This window comes from Coregonus lavaretus, assembly GCF_964263955.1.
Source record: "Coregonus lavaretus genome assembly, chromosome: 9".
NCBI lineage: Eukaryota > Metazoa > Chordata > Actinopteri > Salmoniformes > Salmonidae > Coregonus > Coregonus lavaretus.
Window position 1 is genome coordinate 33,325,117 of NC_139996.1, and position 13,033 is coordinate 33,338,149.

The window sequence follows — 13,033 nt, forward strand, 5'->3', positions numbered from 1 at the left end:
CCTCCCAGTGTGTTATCTCCACATTATAGCTAGTTGCCCTATTTTTAGATGCATCCTATCACACATCCTGTGCCTATGTGGGTTGGTACCATTCCCTCTCTCTCTCGTGTTTCTCCCTCTGTCCCCCCTCTCTCTGTCTCGGTCTCTCTCTGCAGGTCTCCTGGATGTGGACACAGAGCAGCAGGCAAGAGAGAGCATGCATTATCAGCAGGAAGGAGCAGGGGTAGGAGGGAAGGTGCGGGCGCTGTCGTCGACAACGACGCTGTCAGTCACAGTGGTAGGCCAGCTGAAACCCGAAGGCCCCTCCCACACAGGGAGAGAGGCGGATGCTGCCGCTGCTGCGGCTCTTAGCAACAGTGAGCCCCGGCGCCCTGAGCCCGCACCTCCTCAGCCCCCTATGGACCTGCCCATCGAAGGCCACACACTGAGGCACTACACCCGCTCCAGGCCCAGACCCAACCGCCGGAACAGCAAGCCGCCCACCAAGCCCCAGGTAAGAGGCAACATTGACGAGCACAGACCAGTGAGGATGGGGATGGAGGGATGAAAGGGAGGCACAGAGAGAGGAAGACAGAGCGGGGGGGATGCAGGGAGAGGCTAATTAATTGTAGCGACCAGCGCTGCTTTCTGAGAGGAAGGATAGATGAGAAGGGATGGCGAGAAAGAGAGATGAGGGAAGAGAAAAATCATGGGGACAGCAGAGAGAATGGTGATGGAGGGAAGAGGGGGAGGAGGGAAGCAGAGTTCTGATGGCGGTACTCAGGTTATTGCAGCCACAGCAGCAGAGGCAGTGTCAGTGCCTTGCAGCTCTGGGCATTCTCTCTCCCATCTCCCTCCTTCCCTCTCTCTGTCGATCTGATTCTATTTCATCGTCTTGTCAGTGCTGCTGCTGCTGCTGTAGCTGTTGATGTGTTGAGGAGCCATTTCTGTGTGTTTTCTCCATATTCTTCCCTGCATTAACGATTGTTCTGTGGTTCTCAATAGTAGACTGGGTGCTGTCAGAACAGGGCACTCTCTCCACACTGATTCTGGATTGCTCTGCTCTGTGTGACTGCTGTAGTGTTTTAATTATTCATGTTTTCACATCGAGTGCTCTCTCTCCCCCTCTCTGTCGCTCCCCCCCTTCACTATCGCTCTCCTGTTAATGCCTTTAGGAGAATCCCTCTTTTACAGTGGAATATTGTTAAGGACTGTCAGTGGGAACTGGTTGTGGGTGTGGGTGCGTCTGTGTGTCTGTCTGTGTTTGCATGTATGTATTCATCGTCGTGTTTGATTAGAATGTCTCAGGGTTCAGCTGGTGCTCCGTGATGATTGATGGAGGTCTAGTGGTCTGTATCTGGGGGGTGTGTGTATTTTCCTCTGACACTGTCTGTTTTGCCAACTGATCAAATACAGCTCTCTGTTATGTGTGAAAAACAATGCTGCAGCCATCTTATAAGCAGAACTAGTTTAAAATATATTGCTGATATAAGGTTCTTTGTAACATTATCTGTGTGTGTTTTTGTGTGTATGTCGTTAGTTTTGCTACACCGATGTTGTAGCGTGATTCATTGTTGGTGTAGTAACAAGGTAATTGTTGTTCTTATTGAAGGTAACACTGCAATGGAATGTTTACCACATTAACTGGGTGTCTGTATCTGCTGTGTTGTCATTACTGGAACACAGTGTCGCCACTTTGTTATTTAGACTGTATTCAAGGTGCCCCTTGTGCCTGCATTATGTATTTCCTGTGCTGTTGTCCCTGGTTACCTGTGTGCCTGTAATGCAATTGAAACAGTATATTCAGTGCTATTTTCCATGGTTACCTGCACTTCTGTATAGTAATTGTTCATGCGGTATTCCCTGTGTCGTTATCTGGGCTTCTGGAGTCACTTTGCAGTCAGGCAGGATGGGCGGCCAGCTCAGATCAGAGATTTTCTGGAGAGGACGGCTCTACTCCTCAGTTACCACAGAGATGGGTTGGGCAGGATGAGAGTCAGATTGAACCGCTTTACCCTTCTATGGAAAAGGCAGAAGTTTACAGATACTTGAAGCTAAGTGTAATGAAGTTTTTTGTGTCTGGATCTATATGTTTTTATGAGCATAAAACATGCATGTGTATCACAAGCAGATTTGTCTGTGCATGTTTGTAATGTGTGATAATGTAGCTAGTTGGCCTGGTGAAATAAGGGGCCAGGTGGTGGTGGTTGGAGCTTGGAGGGCTGCTGGCTGTGTTGACTGTGGAAAAGGAAGGGGCAGGGTCTACTGTCATTCTGCTGTAACACTCACTGTGGTTGGTGGTGGTGGTGGGACTGCACCTTCATCGGGGTGTGCCTGCTGCCTGGCCCACTTTGAAAATGCTCACACATGACTATCGACTGTATATTTTTCCTGCAGCAGCATTTTATTACATCTGTAGAAAAATGTAAAACAATCTGCATTTGATTTTATGCAACAGCATCCCTCCCCCTAAAATATCTTGCCTCAATGTTGCAGAGCGAGAGCTTTTTGTCGTCATGAGGTTTGTTCATAAACCATTCACTTGCCATCACTCAGTGCTATGCTGAAGCCAAAACATAGCCAGTCCAGTGCTATATGAGGAATTTCACATTCTGCAAATGGTGGGGAACTCCTACTGAATGATGCGCTGGGAATGTGGGGTAGACGATTATTTGAAATCCAAGATATCATATTATCAAACAGGACAAGTCAGACCATATGTCAGTGATTTCTCTTAAATGTTATGCTCTCCTTGTTATACAGTTAATTGACTATTATAGAATTAGTTTGAGATATGATAAATGACCAGAGCCCTCTACCTACATTGACATGGACTGTAGGTGGGAAAAGGCCACTTATTGATGTCCTATGTACCATAATAGACGATACACTGCAAAGAAAATAGTGTCCTGCCCCCTTCTACATTATGGAGAAACCAATAGACACACTCCTTCTACCACACAGTCTATCAGTAAGTGTTGCTATGCTATATATATATATATATACAGTGGGGGAAAAAAGTATTTAGTCAGCCACCAATTGTGCAAGTTCTCCCACTTAAAAAGATGAGAGAGGCCTGTAATTTTCATCATAGGTACACGTCAACTATGACAGACAAAATGAGAAAAAAAAATCTAGAAAATCACATTGTAGGATTTTTAATGAATTTATTTGCAAATTATGGTGGAAAATACGTATTTGGTCACCTACAAACAAGCAATATTTCTGGCTCTCACAGACCTATAACTTCTTCTTTAAGAGGCTCCTCTGTCCTCCACTCGTTACCTGTATTAATGGCACCTGTTTGAACTTGTTATCAGTATAAAAGACACCTGTCCACAACCTCAAACAGTCACACTCCAAACTCCACTATGGCCAAGAGCAAAGAGCTGTCAAAGGACACCAGAAACAAAATTGTAGACCTGCACCAGGCTGGGAAGACTAAATCTGCAATAAGTAAGCAGCTTGGTTTGAAGAAATCAACTGTGGGAGCAATTATTAGGAAATGGAAGACATACAAGACCACTGATAATCTCCCTCGATCTGGGGCTCCACGCAAGATCTCACCCCGTGGGGTCAAAATGATCACAAGAACGGTGAGCAAAAATCCCAGAACCACACGGGGGACCTAGTGAATGACCTGCAGAGAGCTGGGACCAAAGTAACAAAGCCTACCATCAGTAACACACTACGCTGCCAGGGACTCAAATCCTGTAGTGCCAGACGTGTCCCCCTGCTTAAGCCAGTACATGTCCAGGCCCGTCTGAAGTTTGCTAGAGTGCATTTGGATGATCCAGAAGAGGATTGGGAGAATGTCATATGGTCAGATGAAACCAAAATAGAACTTTTTGGTCAAAACTCAACTCGTCGTGTTTGGAGGACAAAGAATGCTGAGTTGCATCCAAAGAACACCATACCTACTGTGAAGCCTGGGGGTGGAAACATCATGCTTTGGGGCTGTTTTTCTGCAAAGGGACCAGGACGACTGATCCGTGTAAAGGAAAGAATGAATGGGGCCATGTATCGTGAGATTTTGAGTGAAAACCTCCTTCCATCAGCAAGGGCATTGAAGATGAAACGTGGCTGGGTCTTTCAGCATGACAATGATCCCAAACACACTGCCCGGGCAACGAAGGAGTGGCTTCGTAAGAAGCATTTCAAGGTCCTGGAGTGGCCTAGCCAGTCTCCAGATCTCAACCCCATAGAAAATCTTTGGAGGGAGTTGAAAGTCTGTGTTGCCCAGCGACAGCCCCAAAACATCACTGCTCTAGAGGAGATCTGCATGGAGGAATGGGCCAAAATACCAGCAACAGTGTGTGAAAACCTTGTGAAGACTTACAGAAAACGTTTGACCTGTGTCATTGCCAACAAAGGGTATATAACAAAGTATTGAGAAACTTTTGTTATTGACCAAATACTTATTTTCCACCATAATTTGCAAATAAATTCATAAAAAATCCTACAATGTAATTATTTTGAAAAAAAAATCTCATTTTGTCTGTCATAGTTGACGTGTACCTATGATGAAAATTACAGGCCTCTCTCATCTTTTTAAGTGGGAGAACTTGCACACTTGGTGGCTGAATAAATACTTTTTTTCCCCACTGTATATATATACAGTGAGGGAAAAAAGTATTTGATCCCCTGCTGATTTTGTACGTTTGCCCACTGACAAAGACATGATCAGTATATCATTTTAATGGTAGGTTTATTTGAACAGTGAGAGACAGAATAACAACAAAAAAATCCAGAAAAACACGTCAAAAATGTTAGAAATTGATTTGCATTTTAATGAGGGAAATTAGTATTTGACCCCTCTGCAAAACATTACTTAGTACTTGGTGGCAAAACCCTTTTTGGCAATCACAGAGGTCAGACGTTTCTTGTAGTTGGCCACCAGGTTTGCACACATCTCAGGAGGGATTTTGTTCCACTCCTCTTTGCAGATCTTCTCCAAGTCATTAAGGTTTTGAGGCTGACGTGTGGCAACTCGAACCTTCAGCTCCCTCCACAGATTTTCTATGGGATTATGGTCTGGAGACTGGCTAGGCCACTCCAGGACCTTAATGTGCTTCTTCTTGAGCCACTCCTTTGTTGCCTTGGCCGTGTATTTTGGGTCATTGTCATGCTGGAATACCCATCCAGGACCCATTTTCAATGCCCTGGCTGAGGGAAGGAGGTTATCACCCAAGATTTGACGGTACATGGCCCCGTCCATCGACCCTTTGATGCAGTGAAGTTGTCCTGTCCCCTTAGCAGAAACCCCCCCCAAAGCATAATGTTTCCACCTCCATGTTTGATGGTGGGGATGGTGTTCTTGGGGTCATAGGCAGCATTCCTCCTCCTCCAAACACGGCGAGTTGAGTTGATGCCAAAGAGCTCCATTTTGGTCTCATCTGACCACAACACTTTCACCCAGTTCTCCTCTGAATCATTCAGATGTTCATTGGCAAACTTCAGATGGCCCTGTATATGTGTTTCCTGAGCAGGGGGACCTTGTGGGCGCTGCAGGATTTCAGTCCTTCACGGCGTAGTGTGTTACCAATTGTTTTCTTGGTGACTATGGTCCCAGCTGCCTTGAGATCATTGACAAGATCCTCCCGTGTAGTTCTGGGCTGATTCCTCACCGTTCTCATGATCATTGCAACTCCACGAGGTGAGATTTTGCATGGAGCCCCAGGCCGAGGGAGATTGACAGTTCTTTTGTGTTTCTTCCATTTGCGAATAATCGCACCAACTGTTGTCACCTTCTCACCAAGCTGCTTGGCGTTGGTCTTATAGCCCATTCCAGCCTTGAGTAGATCTACAATCTTGTCCCTGACATCCTTGGAGAGCTCTTTGGTCTTGGCCATGGTGGAGAGTTTGGAATCTGATTGATTGATTGCTTCTGTGGACAGGTGTCTTTTTATACAGGTAACAAACTGAGATTAGGTGCACTCCCTTTAAGAGTGTGCTCCTAATCTCAGCTCGTTACCTGTATAAAAGACACCCGGGAGCCAGAAATCTTTCTGATTGAGAGGGGGTCAAATACTTATTTCCCTCATTAAAATGCAAAATCAATTTATAACATTTTTGACATGCGTTTATCTGGATTTATTTGTTGTTATTCTGTCACTCACTGTTCAAATAAACCTACCATTAAAATTATAGACTGGTCATTTCTTCGTCAGTGGGCAAACGTACAAACTCAGCAGGGGATCAAATACTTTTTTCCCTCACTCTATATAGACAGGGTATATATATGAAAGTGTTAGTGTGTTGCCATCAATGGAAACACCATCTTTGTGCTTTATGGCAAGTCTTTTTCTCTTCCTGAAGATAGGGTGGGGTGCTGGGGATCGGTGCTCTCTGATTTGCTGGGAGGTGCTAAATTATTTATAATCCATTTCTCATTCGGCGTGGCACCCTATTTGCATACGGTTGTTATAGTTGTTCTGCAGCGGGTTGGTTCTCCTGCTCTCTGTAACCACAGCGCCTAAAGGCCTCTCTCCTCTCTCACAGTCTGTTCAGCAGCAGCTACACTCACAGACTGGCTAAATACAGAACAACGTCTCAAACACTAGCCTACCCTCTGTGCACTGAGAGACACTGACAAAACAGTTCTTGCCTTCACTCTATTCCCACCACTGATAATTGTCAGCCAATACTACCTGTCAAAATGTTGTGCACTGCCTGTTTGTATCTGAGTAAGCGACAGACAGCCAGGAAGAGATTTGTGAACTGCTCTTCCCACCAGCCTGCTAAATAACAGTGAATAATTAATCTATTAAACCATCACAGTATGATCCAAACTAAAGAGCTGCTCTTCAGACTGGAACAGAGGGAGAGGAGAGAGTGGTGGTGGTGAAGGGTGTGTCTGAGAGATGTAATCATATTGTGGAGGATGGGGCTGAGGGGTTGTTCTCTCCTGGGACCTGAAGCACAGATGTGCCTGCTGCAGACACACACTAATGGTCTATAGAATAGAGAGGATGATGTATTTGTGTCCGTGATTGCGTGTGTGTGTGTATGGGTGCGTGTTTGTTCATAAACATATGTTTTTCTTTAGTGCATATCTGTTGGCAAGCATCCTAATCAGTATGTGTACAGTGAGTGTGAGAGTGTACTCAGCCTACACTGATCAGTCACACAATGGTATTACCATAAGCATCCGCCAAGCCACTTATCTTATTGGTTATGCTATGCTGGCTCGGCCAATAAGCAAAAGTTATTTTTTTTGCAACGCTACAGGGGGATTTGACATTAGCAGATGAACCACAATGCTCGCTCTCTTTTGCACATACTGAGTCACAATTATCTTCTGTTGGTGTTTTTGCACGTGCGTGTGTGTGTGTGTGTGTGCGTGTGTGCAGGAGCAGGCAGCTGAGAGTGAAGAGAATGAAGCCAATGAGACCATTGGTAGGGTGGATGAGGGAGTAGAGGAGTTTTTCACTAAGAAGATCATCCCTGATGACCCTCTGTAAGTATCCATATAGTATACACTACCGGCCAAAAGTTTTAGAACACCTACACATTCAAGGGTTTTTCTTTATTTTTACGTTGTAGAATAATAGTGAAGACATCAAAACTATCAAATAACACATATGGAATCATGTAGTAACCAAAAAAGTGTTAAACAAATCAAGATATATTTTATATTTGAGATTCTTCAAATAGCCACCCATTGCCTTCTCCAAATATGCTGAGCACTTGTTGGCTGCTTTTCCTTCACTCTGCGGTCCGACTCATCCCAAACCATCACAATTTGGTTGAGGTCGGGTGATTGTGGAGGCCAGGTCATCTGATGCAGCACTCATCACTCTCCTTCTTGGTAAAATAGCCCTTACACAGCCTGGAGGTGTGTTGGGTCGTTGTCCTGTTGAAAACCAGATGGGATGGCGTATCGCTGCAGAATGCTGTGGTAGCCATGCTGGTTAAGTGTGCCTTGAATTCTAAATAAATCACAGACAGTGTCACCAGCAAAGCACCCCCACACTATAACACCACCTCCTCCATGCTTTACGGTGGGAAATACACATGCGGAGGTCATCCGTTCACCCACACCGCGTCTCACAAAGACATGGCAGTTGAAACCAAAAATCTCCAATTTGGACTCCAGACCAAAGGACACATTTCCACCAGTCTAATGTCCATTGCTCGTGTTTCTTGGCCCAAGCAAGTCTCTTCTTCTTATTGGTGTCCTTTAGTAGTGGTTTCTTTGCAGCAATTCAACCATGAAGGTCTGATTCACTGAACAGTTGATGTTGAGAAGTGTCTGTTACTTGAACTCTCTGAAGCATTTATTTGGGCTGCAATTTCTGAGGCTGGTAACTCTAATGAACTTATCCTCTGCAGCAGAGGTAACTCTGGGTCTTCCATTCCTGTGGCGGTCCTCATGAGAGCCAGTTTCATCATAGCGCTTTATGGTTTTTGCGACTGCACTTGAAGAAACTTTCCGGATTGACTGACCTTCATGTCTTAAAGTAATGATGGACTGTCATTTCTCTTTTCTTATTTGAGCTGTTCTTGCCATAATATGGACTTGGTCTTTTACCAAATAGGGCTATCTTCTGTATACCCCTACCTTGTCACAACACAACTGATTGGCGCAAATGCATTAAAAAGGAAAGAAATTCCACAAATTAACTTTTAAGAAGGCACACCTGTTAATTGAAATGCATTCCTGGTGACTACCTCATGAAGCTGGTTGAGAGAATGCCAAGAGTGTGCAAAGCTGTCATCAAGGCAAAGGCTGGCTATTTGAAGAATATAAAATATAAAATATATTTTGATTTGTTTAACACTTTTTTTGTGGTTACTACATGATTCCATGTGTTATTTAATAGTTTTGATGTCTTCACTATTATTCTACAATGTAGAAAATAGTAAAAATAAAGAAAAACCCTTGAATGAGTAGGTGTTGTAAAACTTTTGACCGGTAGTGTACCTCCAAGTGAATACACCTTTCCATACTAACACACATACAGCATAGATGTACTGCATGCACCCACACTAAACAAACCAACCAACACTAGCTCTCTACACCTACATCCTCTACACATGCATGTTCACACACTCCCACGAAGACTGACAGATATGGCTACACACACCATGCATACATATTGTACAAACAGAAAGATAACAGATTGTATTAGAAGAATGTTTGTCTACTGTGGTTGAAAACAATGTATCCCAAATACACAGCATCCCACTGATCCCAGCACCAAAGCCATGACATCCCATCACTAGATAGAGTATGAACACTGAACAAGCACCACCACTGAATGGAGACTCAGTAGTGTTGTTGCTGTTTTGTGCTTCACCTCAATTGCAGAAAAGCGCAGAGGGAGGAGATCCCTGACAAAGCACAACCCACAGAGTCGACCTCCACCACCCCTGCCCCACCCAGCACACCTGCCCCGGCACCGCCCTCCACCACCACCACCACCTCCTCTAGCACCTCTTCCTCCTCCACGACTGTAACAACCACCCCTTCCTCCGCCCCCTCCAAAAAAATCAAGAAGAGGTTTGGGGACTTCTTCGCCTTCAAGAAAGGCCGTGCTGGCCAGGGGGCGAAGGGCGAGGTCAAAAAGACCTCCATTGCAGATCTAATCAGACCACTCAGGGAGGCAAAAGAGAAGGAAAAAGAGAGGGAACGAGAGAAAAAGGGGAAATTGGAAGAGGAGAGTGGTGCTAAGGCCACCAGTGTTAATGATTCTGATGCCACCACAACAGTAAGAGCAGCAGAGGACAACACCATGGCCCCCGCCACTCCCTCTGAAGTCCCCACCGCCTCCCTGCCCACCAGTGCCCACGCCCAAGAGGAGGTGTCCCCCAGCCCTGTCATCAGCCCTATCGGAGGGTTCCTGACGGAGAAGGAGAAGAGCAGGACCCCAGATGGAGAGAGGAGGCTGAAGGCCACACGGCGCACCCTCAGGGACGGCAAGTCCCAGTCCCTCATCCTGCTGACAGGCCTGGAGGATGGCACTGCCACACATGGAAAGGTAGGTACCACTCTGCACTGGTCAGAAAGCACATAGAACCAATCTGTAATAAACAAAATGCACATAATTTAGATATGCTTTTGGTCATCCTTTTTCAGAAACACGCATCTGAGAGCACATCCAGCCTTGAGCAGCGCCTCCACGTCATGCTCCACCGCATGGGGGTGGCCAAGACACCACCTGCAGACACAAAGACCAGCCAGGTGCGTGTGTGTGTTCTCTAGTTGATTATTATGTTCTGAGCCCCCAGCTGTAGTGGGTTTCATTTAGGATAACAGTACCTTTGTGACATTCTTGTAATGTGGCATACCTGATAGTGAAGCTGTGACAGCCTTGGTATTGTAAAGGATTTAATAGGGCTTATCCACTGCAGCCTGCATTTTCAGTCCAGGTAGGAGCACATAGGAGGATAACTCAAGAATAACATTCTCGTATATCGCCTTGTAGAACAAAGAAGAGGAGCTGAGGAAAGCCAACTCCGAGGGTAAGACTCTCCCCACTCCTCCTCAGCTGTGTATCTGGGACTTCCTGTTCTTAGCTCCTCTACACACTGTATGTAGGAGAGACTGGGGTTGGTTGTCACACTTACTAATTAGTGCATTTCTCGCAGGTTGATGTTTACTGTCATGAATCTTGTCCTGGAGGCAGAACTGAGTGATTTCCCCTTAGATAGGCCAGCTGCAAAGTCAGAATTGGCTATGTTGTAAAAATTCATGATAACAAATTAGCTTTTTGTCTTAATTTAAGGTTAGGGTTAGGCATTAGGATTAGCCGTGTGGTTAAAGTTAGTGTTAAGGTTAGGGTTAGGTTTAAAATCAGATTGTATGACTTTGTGGCTGTGCCAGCTAGCGACCCCTTACGGAAATGAAATATATTGAAGATGTCTTTTTCATCATATATCTTAAAGCATATTATATATTTTCAGAAATAAATTCTTTGGTATATTGTAAACATGTAATTGTTTGATATATTGTAATATACTATAATATATCTAAATATATTACAAAATATGCAAGTAACTGCCGCTTTAAGATATAACAGTATATTATAAAATGTGTTGTGATATATTATAATATACTGTATCTATCAATATTAGCCATAATGACAAAAATATATCAAGCATTATAATGATTATTATTTTAGATTAAAGCGCCAACAGTGCAGGTGTGAATGAAACAATAATACATAAATGAAATAATATATACAGTTGAAGTTGGAAGTTTACATACACTTAGGTTGGAGTCATTAAAACTAGTTTTTCAACCACTCCACACATTTCTTGTTAACAAACTATAGTTTTGGAAAGTCGGTTAGGACATTTACTTTGTGAATGACCCAAGTAATTTTTCCAACAATTGTTTACAGACAGAGTATTTCACTTATAATTCACTGTATCACAATTCCAGTGGGTCAGAGGTTTACATACACTAAGTTGACTGTGCCTTTAAACAGCTTGGAAAATTCCAGAAAATGATGTCATGGCTTTAGAAACTTCTGATAGGCTAATTGACATCATTTGAGTCAATTGGAGGTGTACCTGTGGATGTAGCTTGACATCATGGGAAAATCAAAAGAAATCTGCCAAGACCTCAGAAATGTTTTTGTAGACCTCCACAAGTCTGGTTCATCCTTGGGAGAAATTTCCAAACGCCTGAAGGAACCACGTTCATCTGTACAAACAATAGTACGCAAGTATAAACACCATGGGACAACGCAGCCGTCATACCCCTCAGGAAGGAGACGCGTTCTGTCTCCTAGAGATGAACGTACTTTGGTGCGAAAAGTGCAAATCAATCCCAGAACAACAGCAAAGGACCTTGTGAAGATGCTGGTGGAATCAGGTACAAAAGTATCTATATCCACAGTAAAACGAGTCCTATATCGACATAACCTGAAAGGCTGCTCAGCAAGGAAGAAGCCACTGTTCCAAAACCGCCATAAAAAAGCCAAACTACGGTTTGCAACTGCACATGGGGACAAAGTTCGTACTTTTTGGAGAAATGTCCTCTAGTCTGATGAAACAAAAATAGAACTGTTTGGCAATAATGACCATCGTTATGTTTGGAGGAAAAAGGGGGTAGCTTGCAAGCCGAAGAACACCATCCCAACCGTGAAGCACGGGGGTGGCAGCATCATGCTGTGGGGGTGCTTTGCTGCAGGAGGGACTGGTGCACTTCACAAAATAGATGGCATCATGAGGAAGGAAAATGATGTGGATATATTGAAGCAACATCTCAAGACATCAGTCAGGAAGTTAAAGCTTAGTCGCAAATGGGTCTTCCAAATGGACAATGACCCCAAGCAATCTTCCAAAGTTGTGGCAAAATGGCTTAAGGACAACAAAGTCAAGGTATTGGAGTGGCCATCACAAAGCCCTGACCTCAATCCTATAGAACATTTGTGGGCAGAACTGAAAAAGCTTGTGCGAGCAAGGAGGCCTACAAACCTGACTCAGTTACACCAGCTCTGTCAGGAGGAATGGGCCAAAATTCACCCAACTTATTGTGGGAAGCTTGTGGAAGGCTACCCGAAACATTTGACCCAAGTTAAACAATTTAAAGGCAATGCTACCAAATACTAATTGAGTGTATGCAAACTTCTGACCCACTGGGAATGTGATGAAATAAATAAAAGCTGAAATAAATCATTCTCTCTACAATTATTCTGACATTTCACATTCTTAAAATAAATTGTTGATCCTAACTGACCTAAGACAGGGAATTTTTACTAGGATTAAATGTCAGGAATTGTGAAAAATTGAGTTTAAATGTATTTGGCTAAGATGTATGTAAACTTCCGACTTCAACTATACATACAGTGAGGGAAAAAAGTATTTGATCCCCTGTTGATTTTGTACGTTTTCCCACTGACAAAGACATGATCAGTCTATAATTTTAATGGTAGGTGTATTTGAACAGTGAGAGACAGAATAACAACAAAAAAATCCAGAAAAACGCATGTCAAAAATGTTATAAATTGATTTGCATTTCAATGAGGGAAATAAGTATTTGACCCCTCTGCAAAACATGACTTAGTACTTGGTGGCAAGAGTATGTTTAACTCGAACGTTC

General features: G+C 43.9%; 1 protein-coding gene across 3 annotated transcripts in view; it reads left to right on the forward strand.

Annotated features, from left to right (window-relative positions):
• Nucleotides 1-13,033, forward strand: part of carmil2 (capping protein regulator and myosin 1 linker 2) — a 39,763-nt gene that overhangs the window by 19,319 nt on the left and 7,411 nt on the right. For all 3 annotated transcript variants that reach the window (XM_084168932.1, XM_084168933.1, XM_084168934.1), the window contains 5 exons: nt 156-493; nt 7,332-7,438; nt 9,293-9,962; nt 10,061-10,165; nt 10,410-10,446. In XM_084168932.1, coding sequence (XP_084025058.1) covers nt 156-493; nt 7,332-7,438; nt 9,293-9,962; nt 10,061-10,165; nt 10,410-10,446 — 1,257 coding nt within the window. The remainder of the gene's footprint in view (nt 1-155; nt 494-7,331; nt 7,439-9,292; nt 9,963-10,060; nt 10,166-10,409; nt 10,447-13,033) is intronic.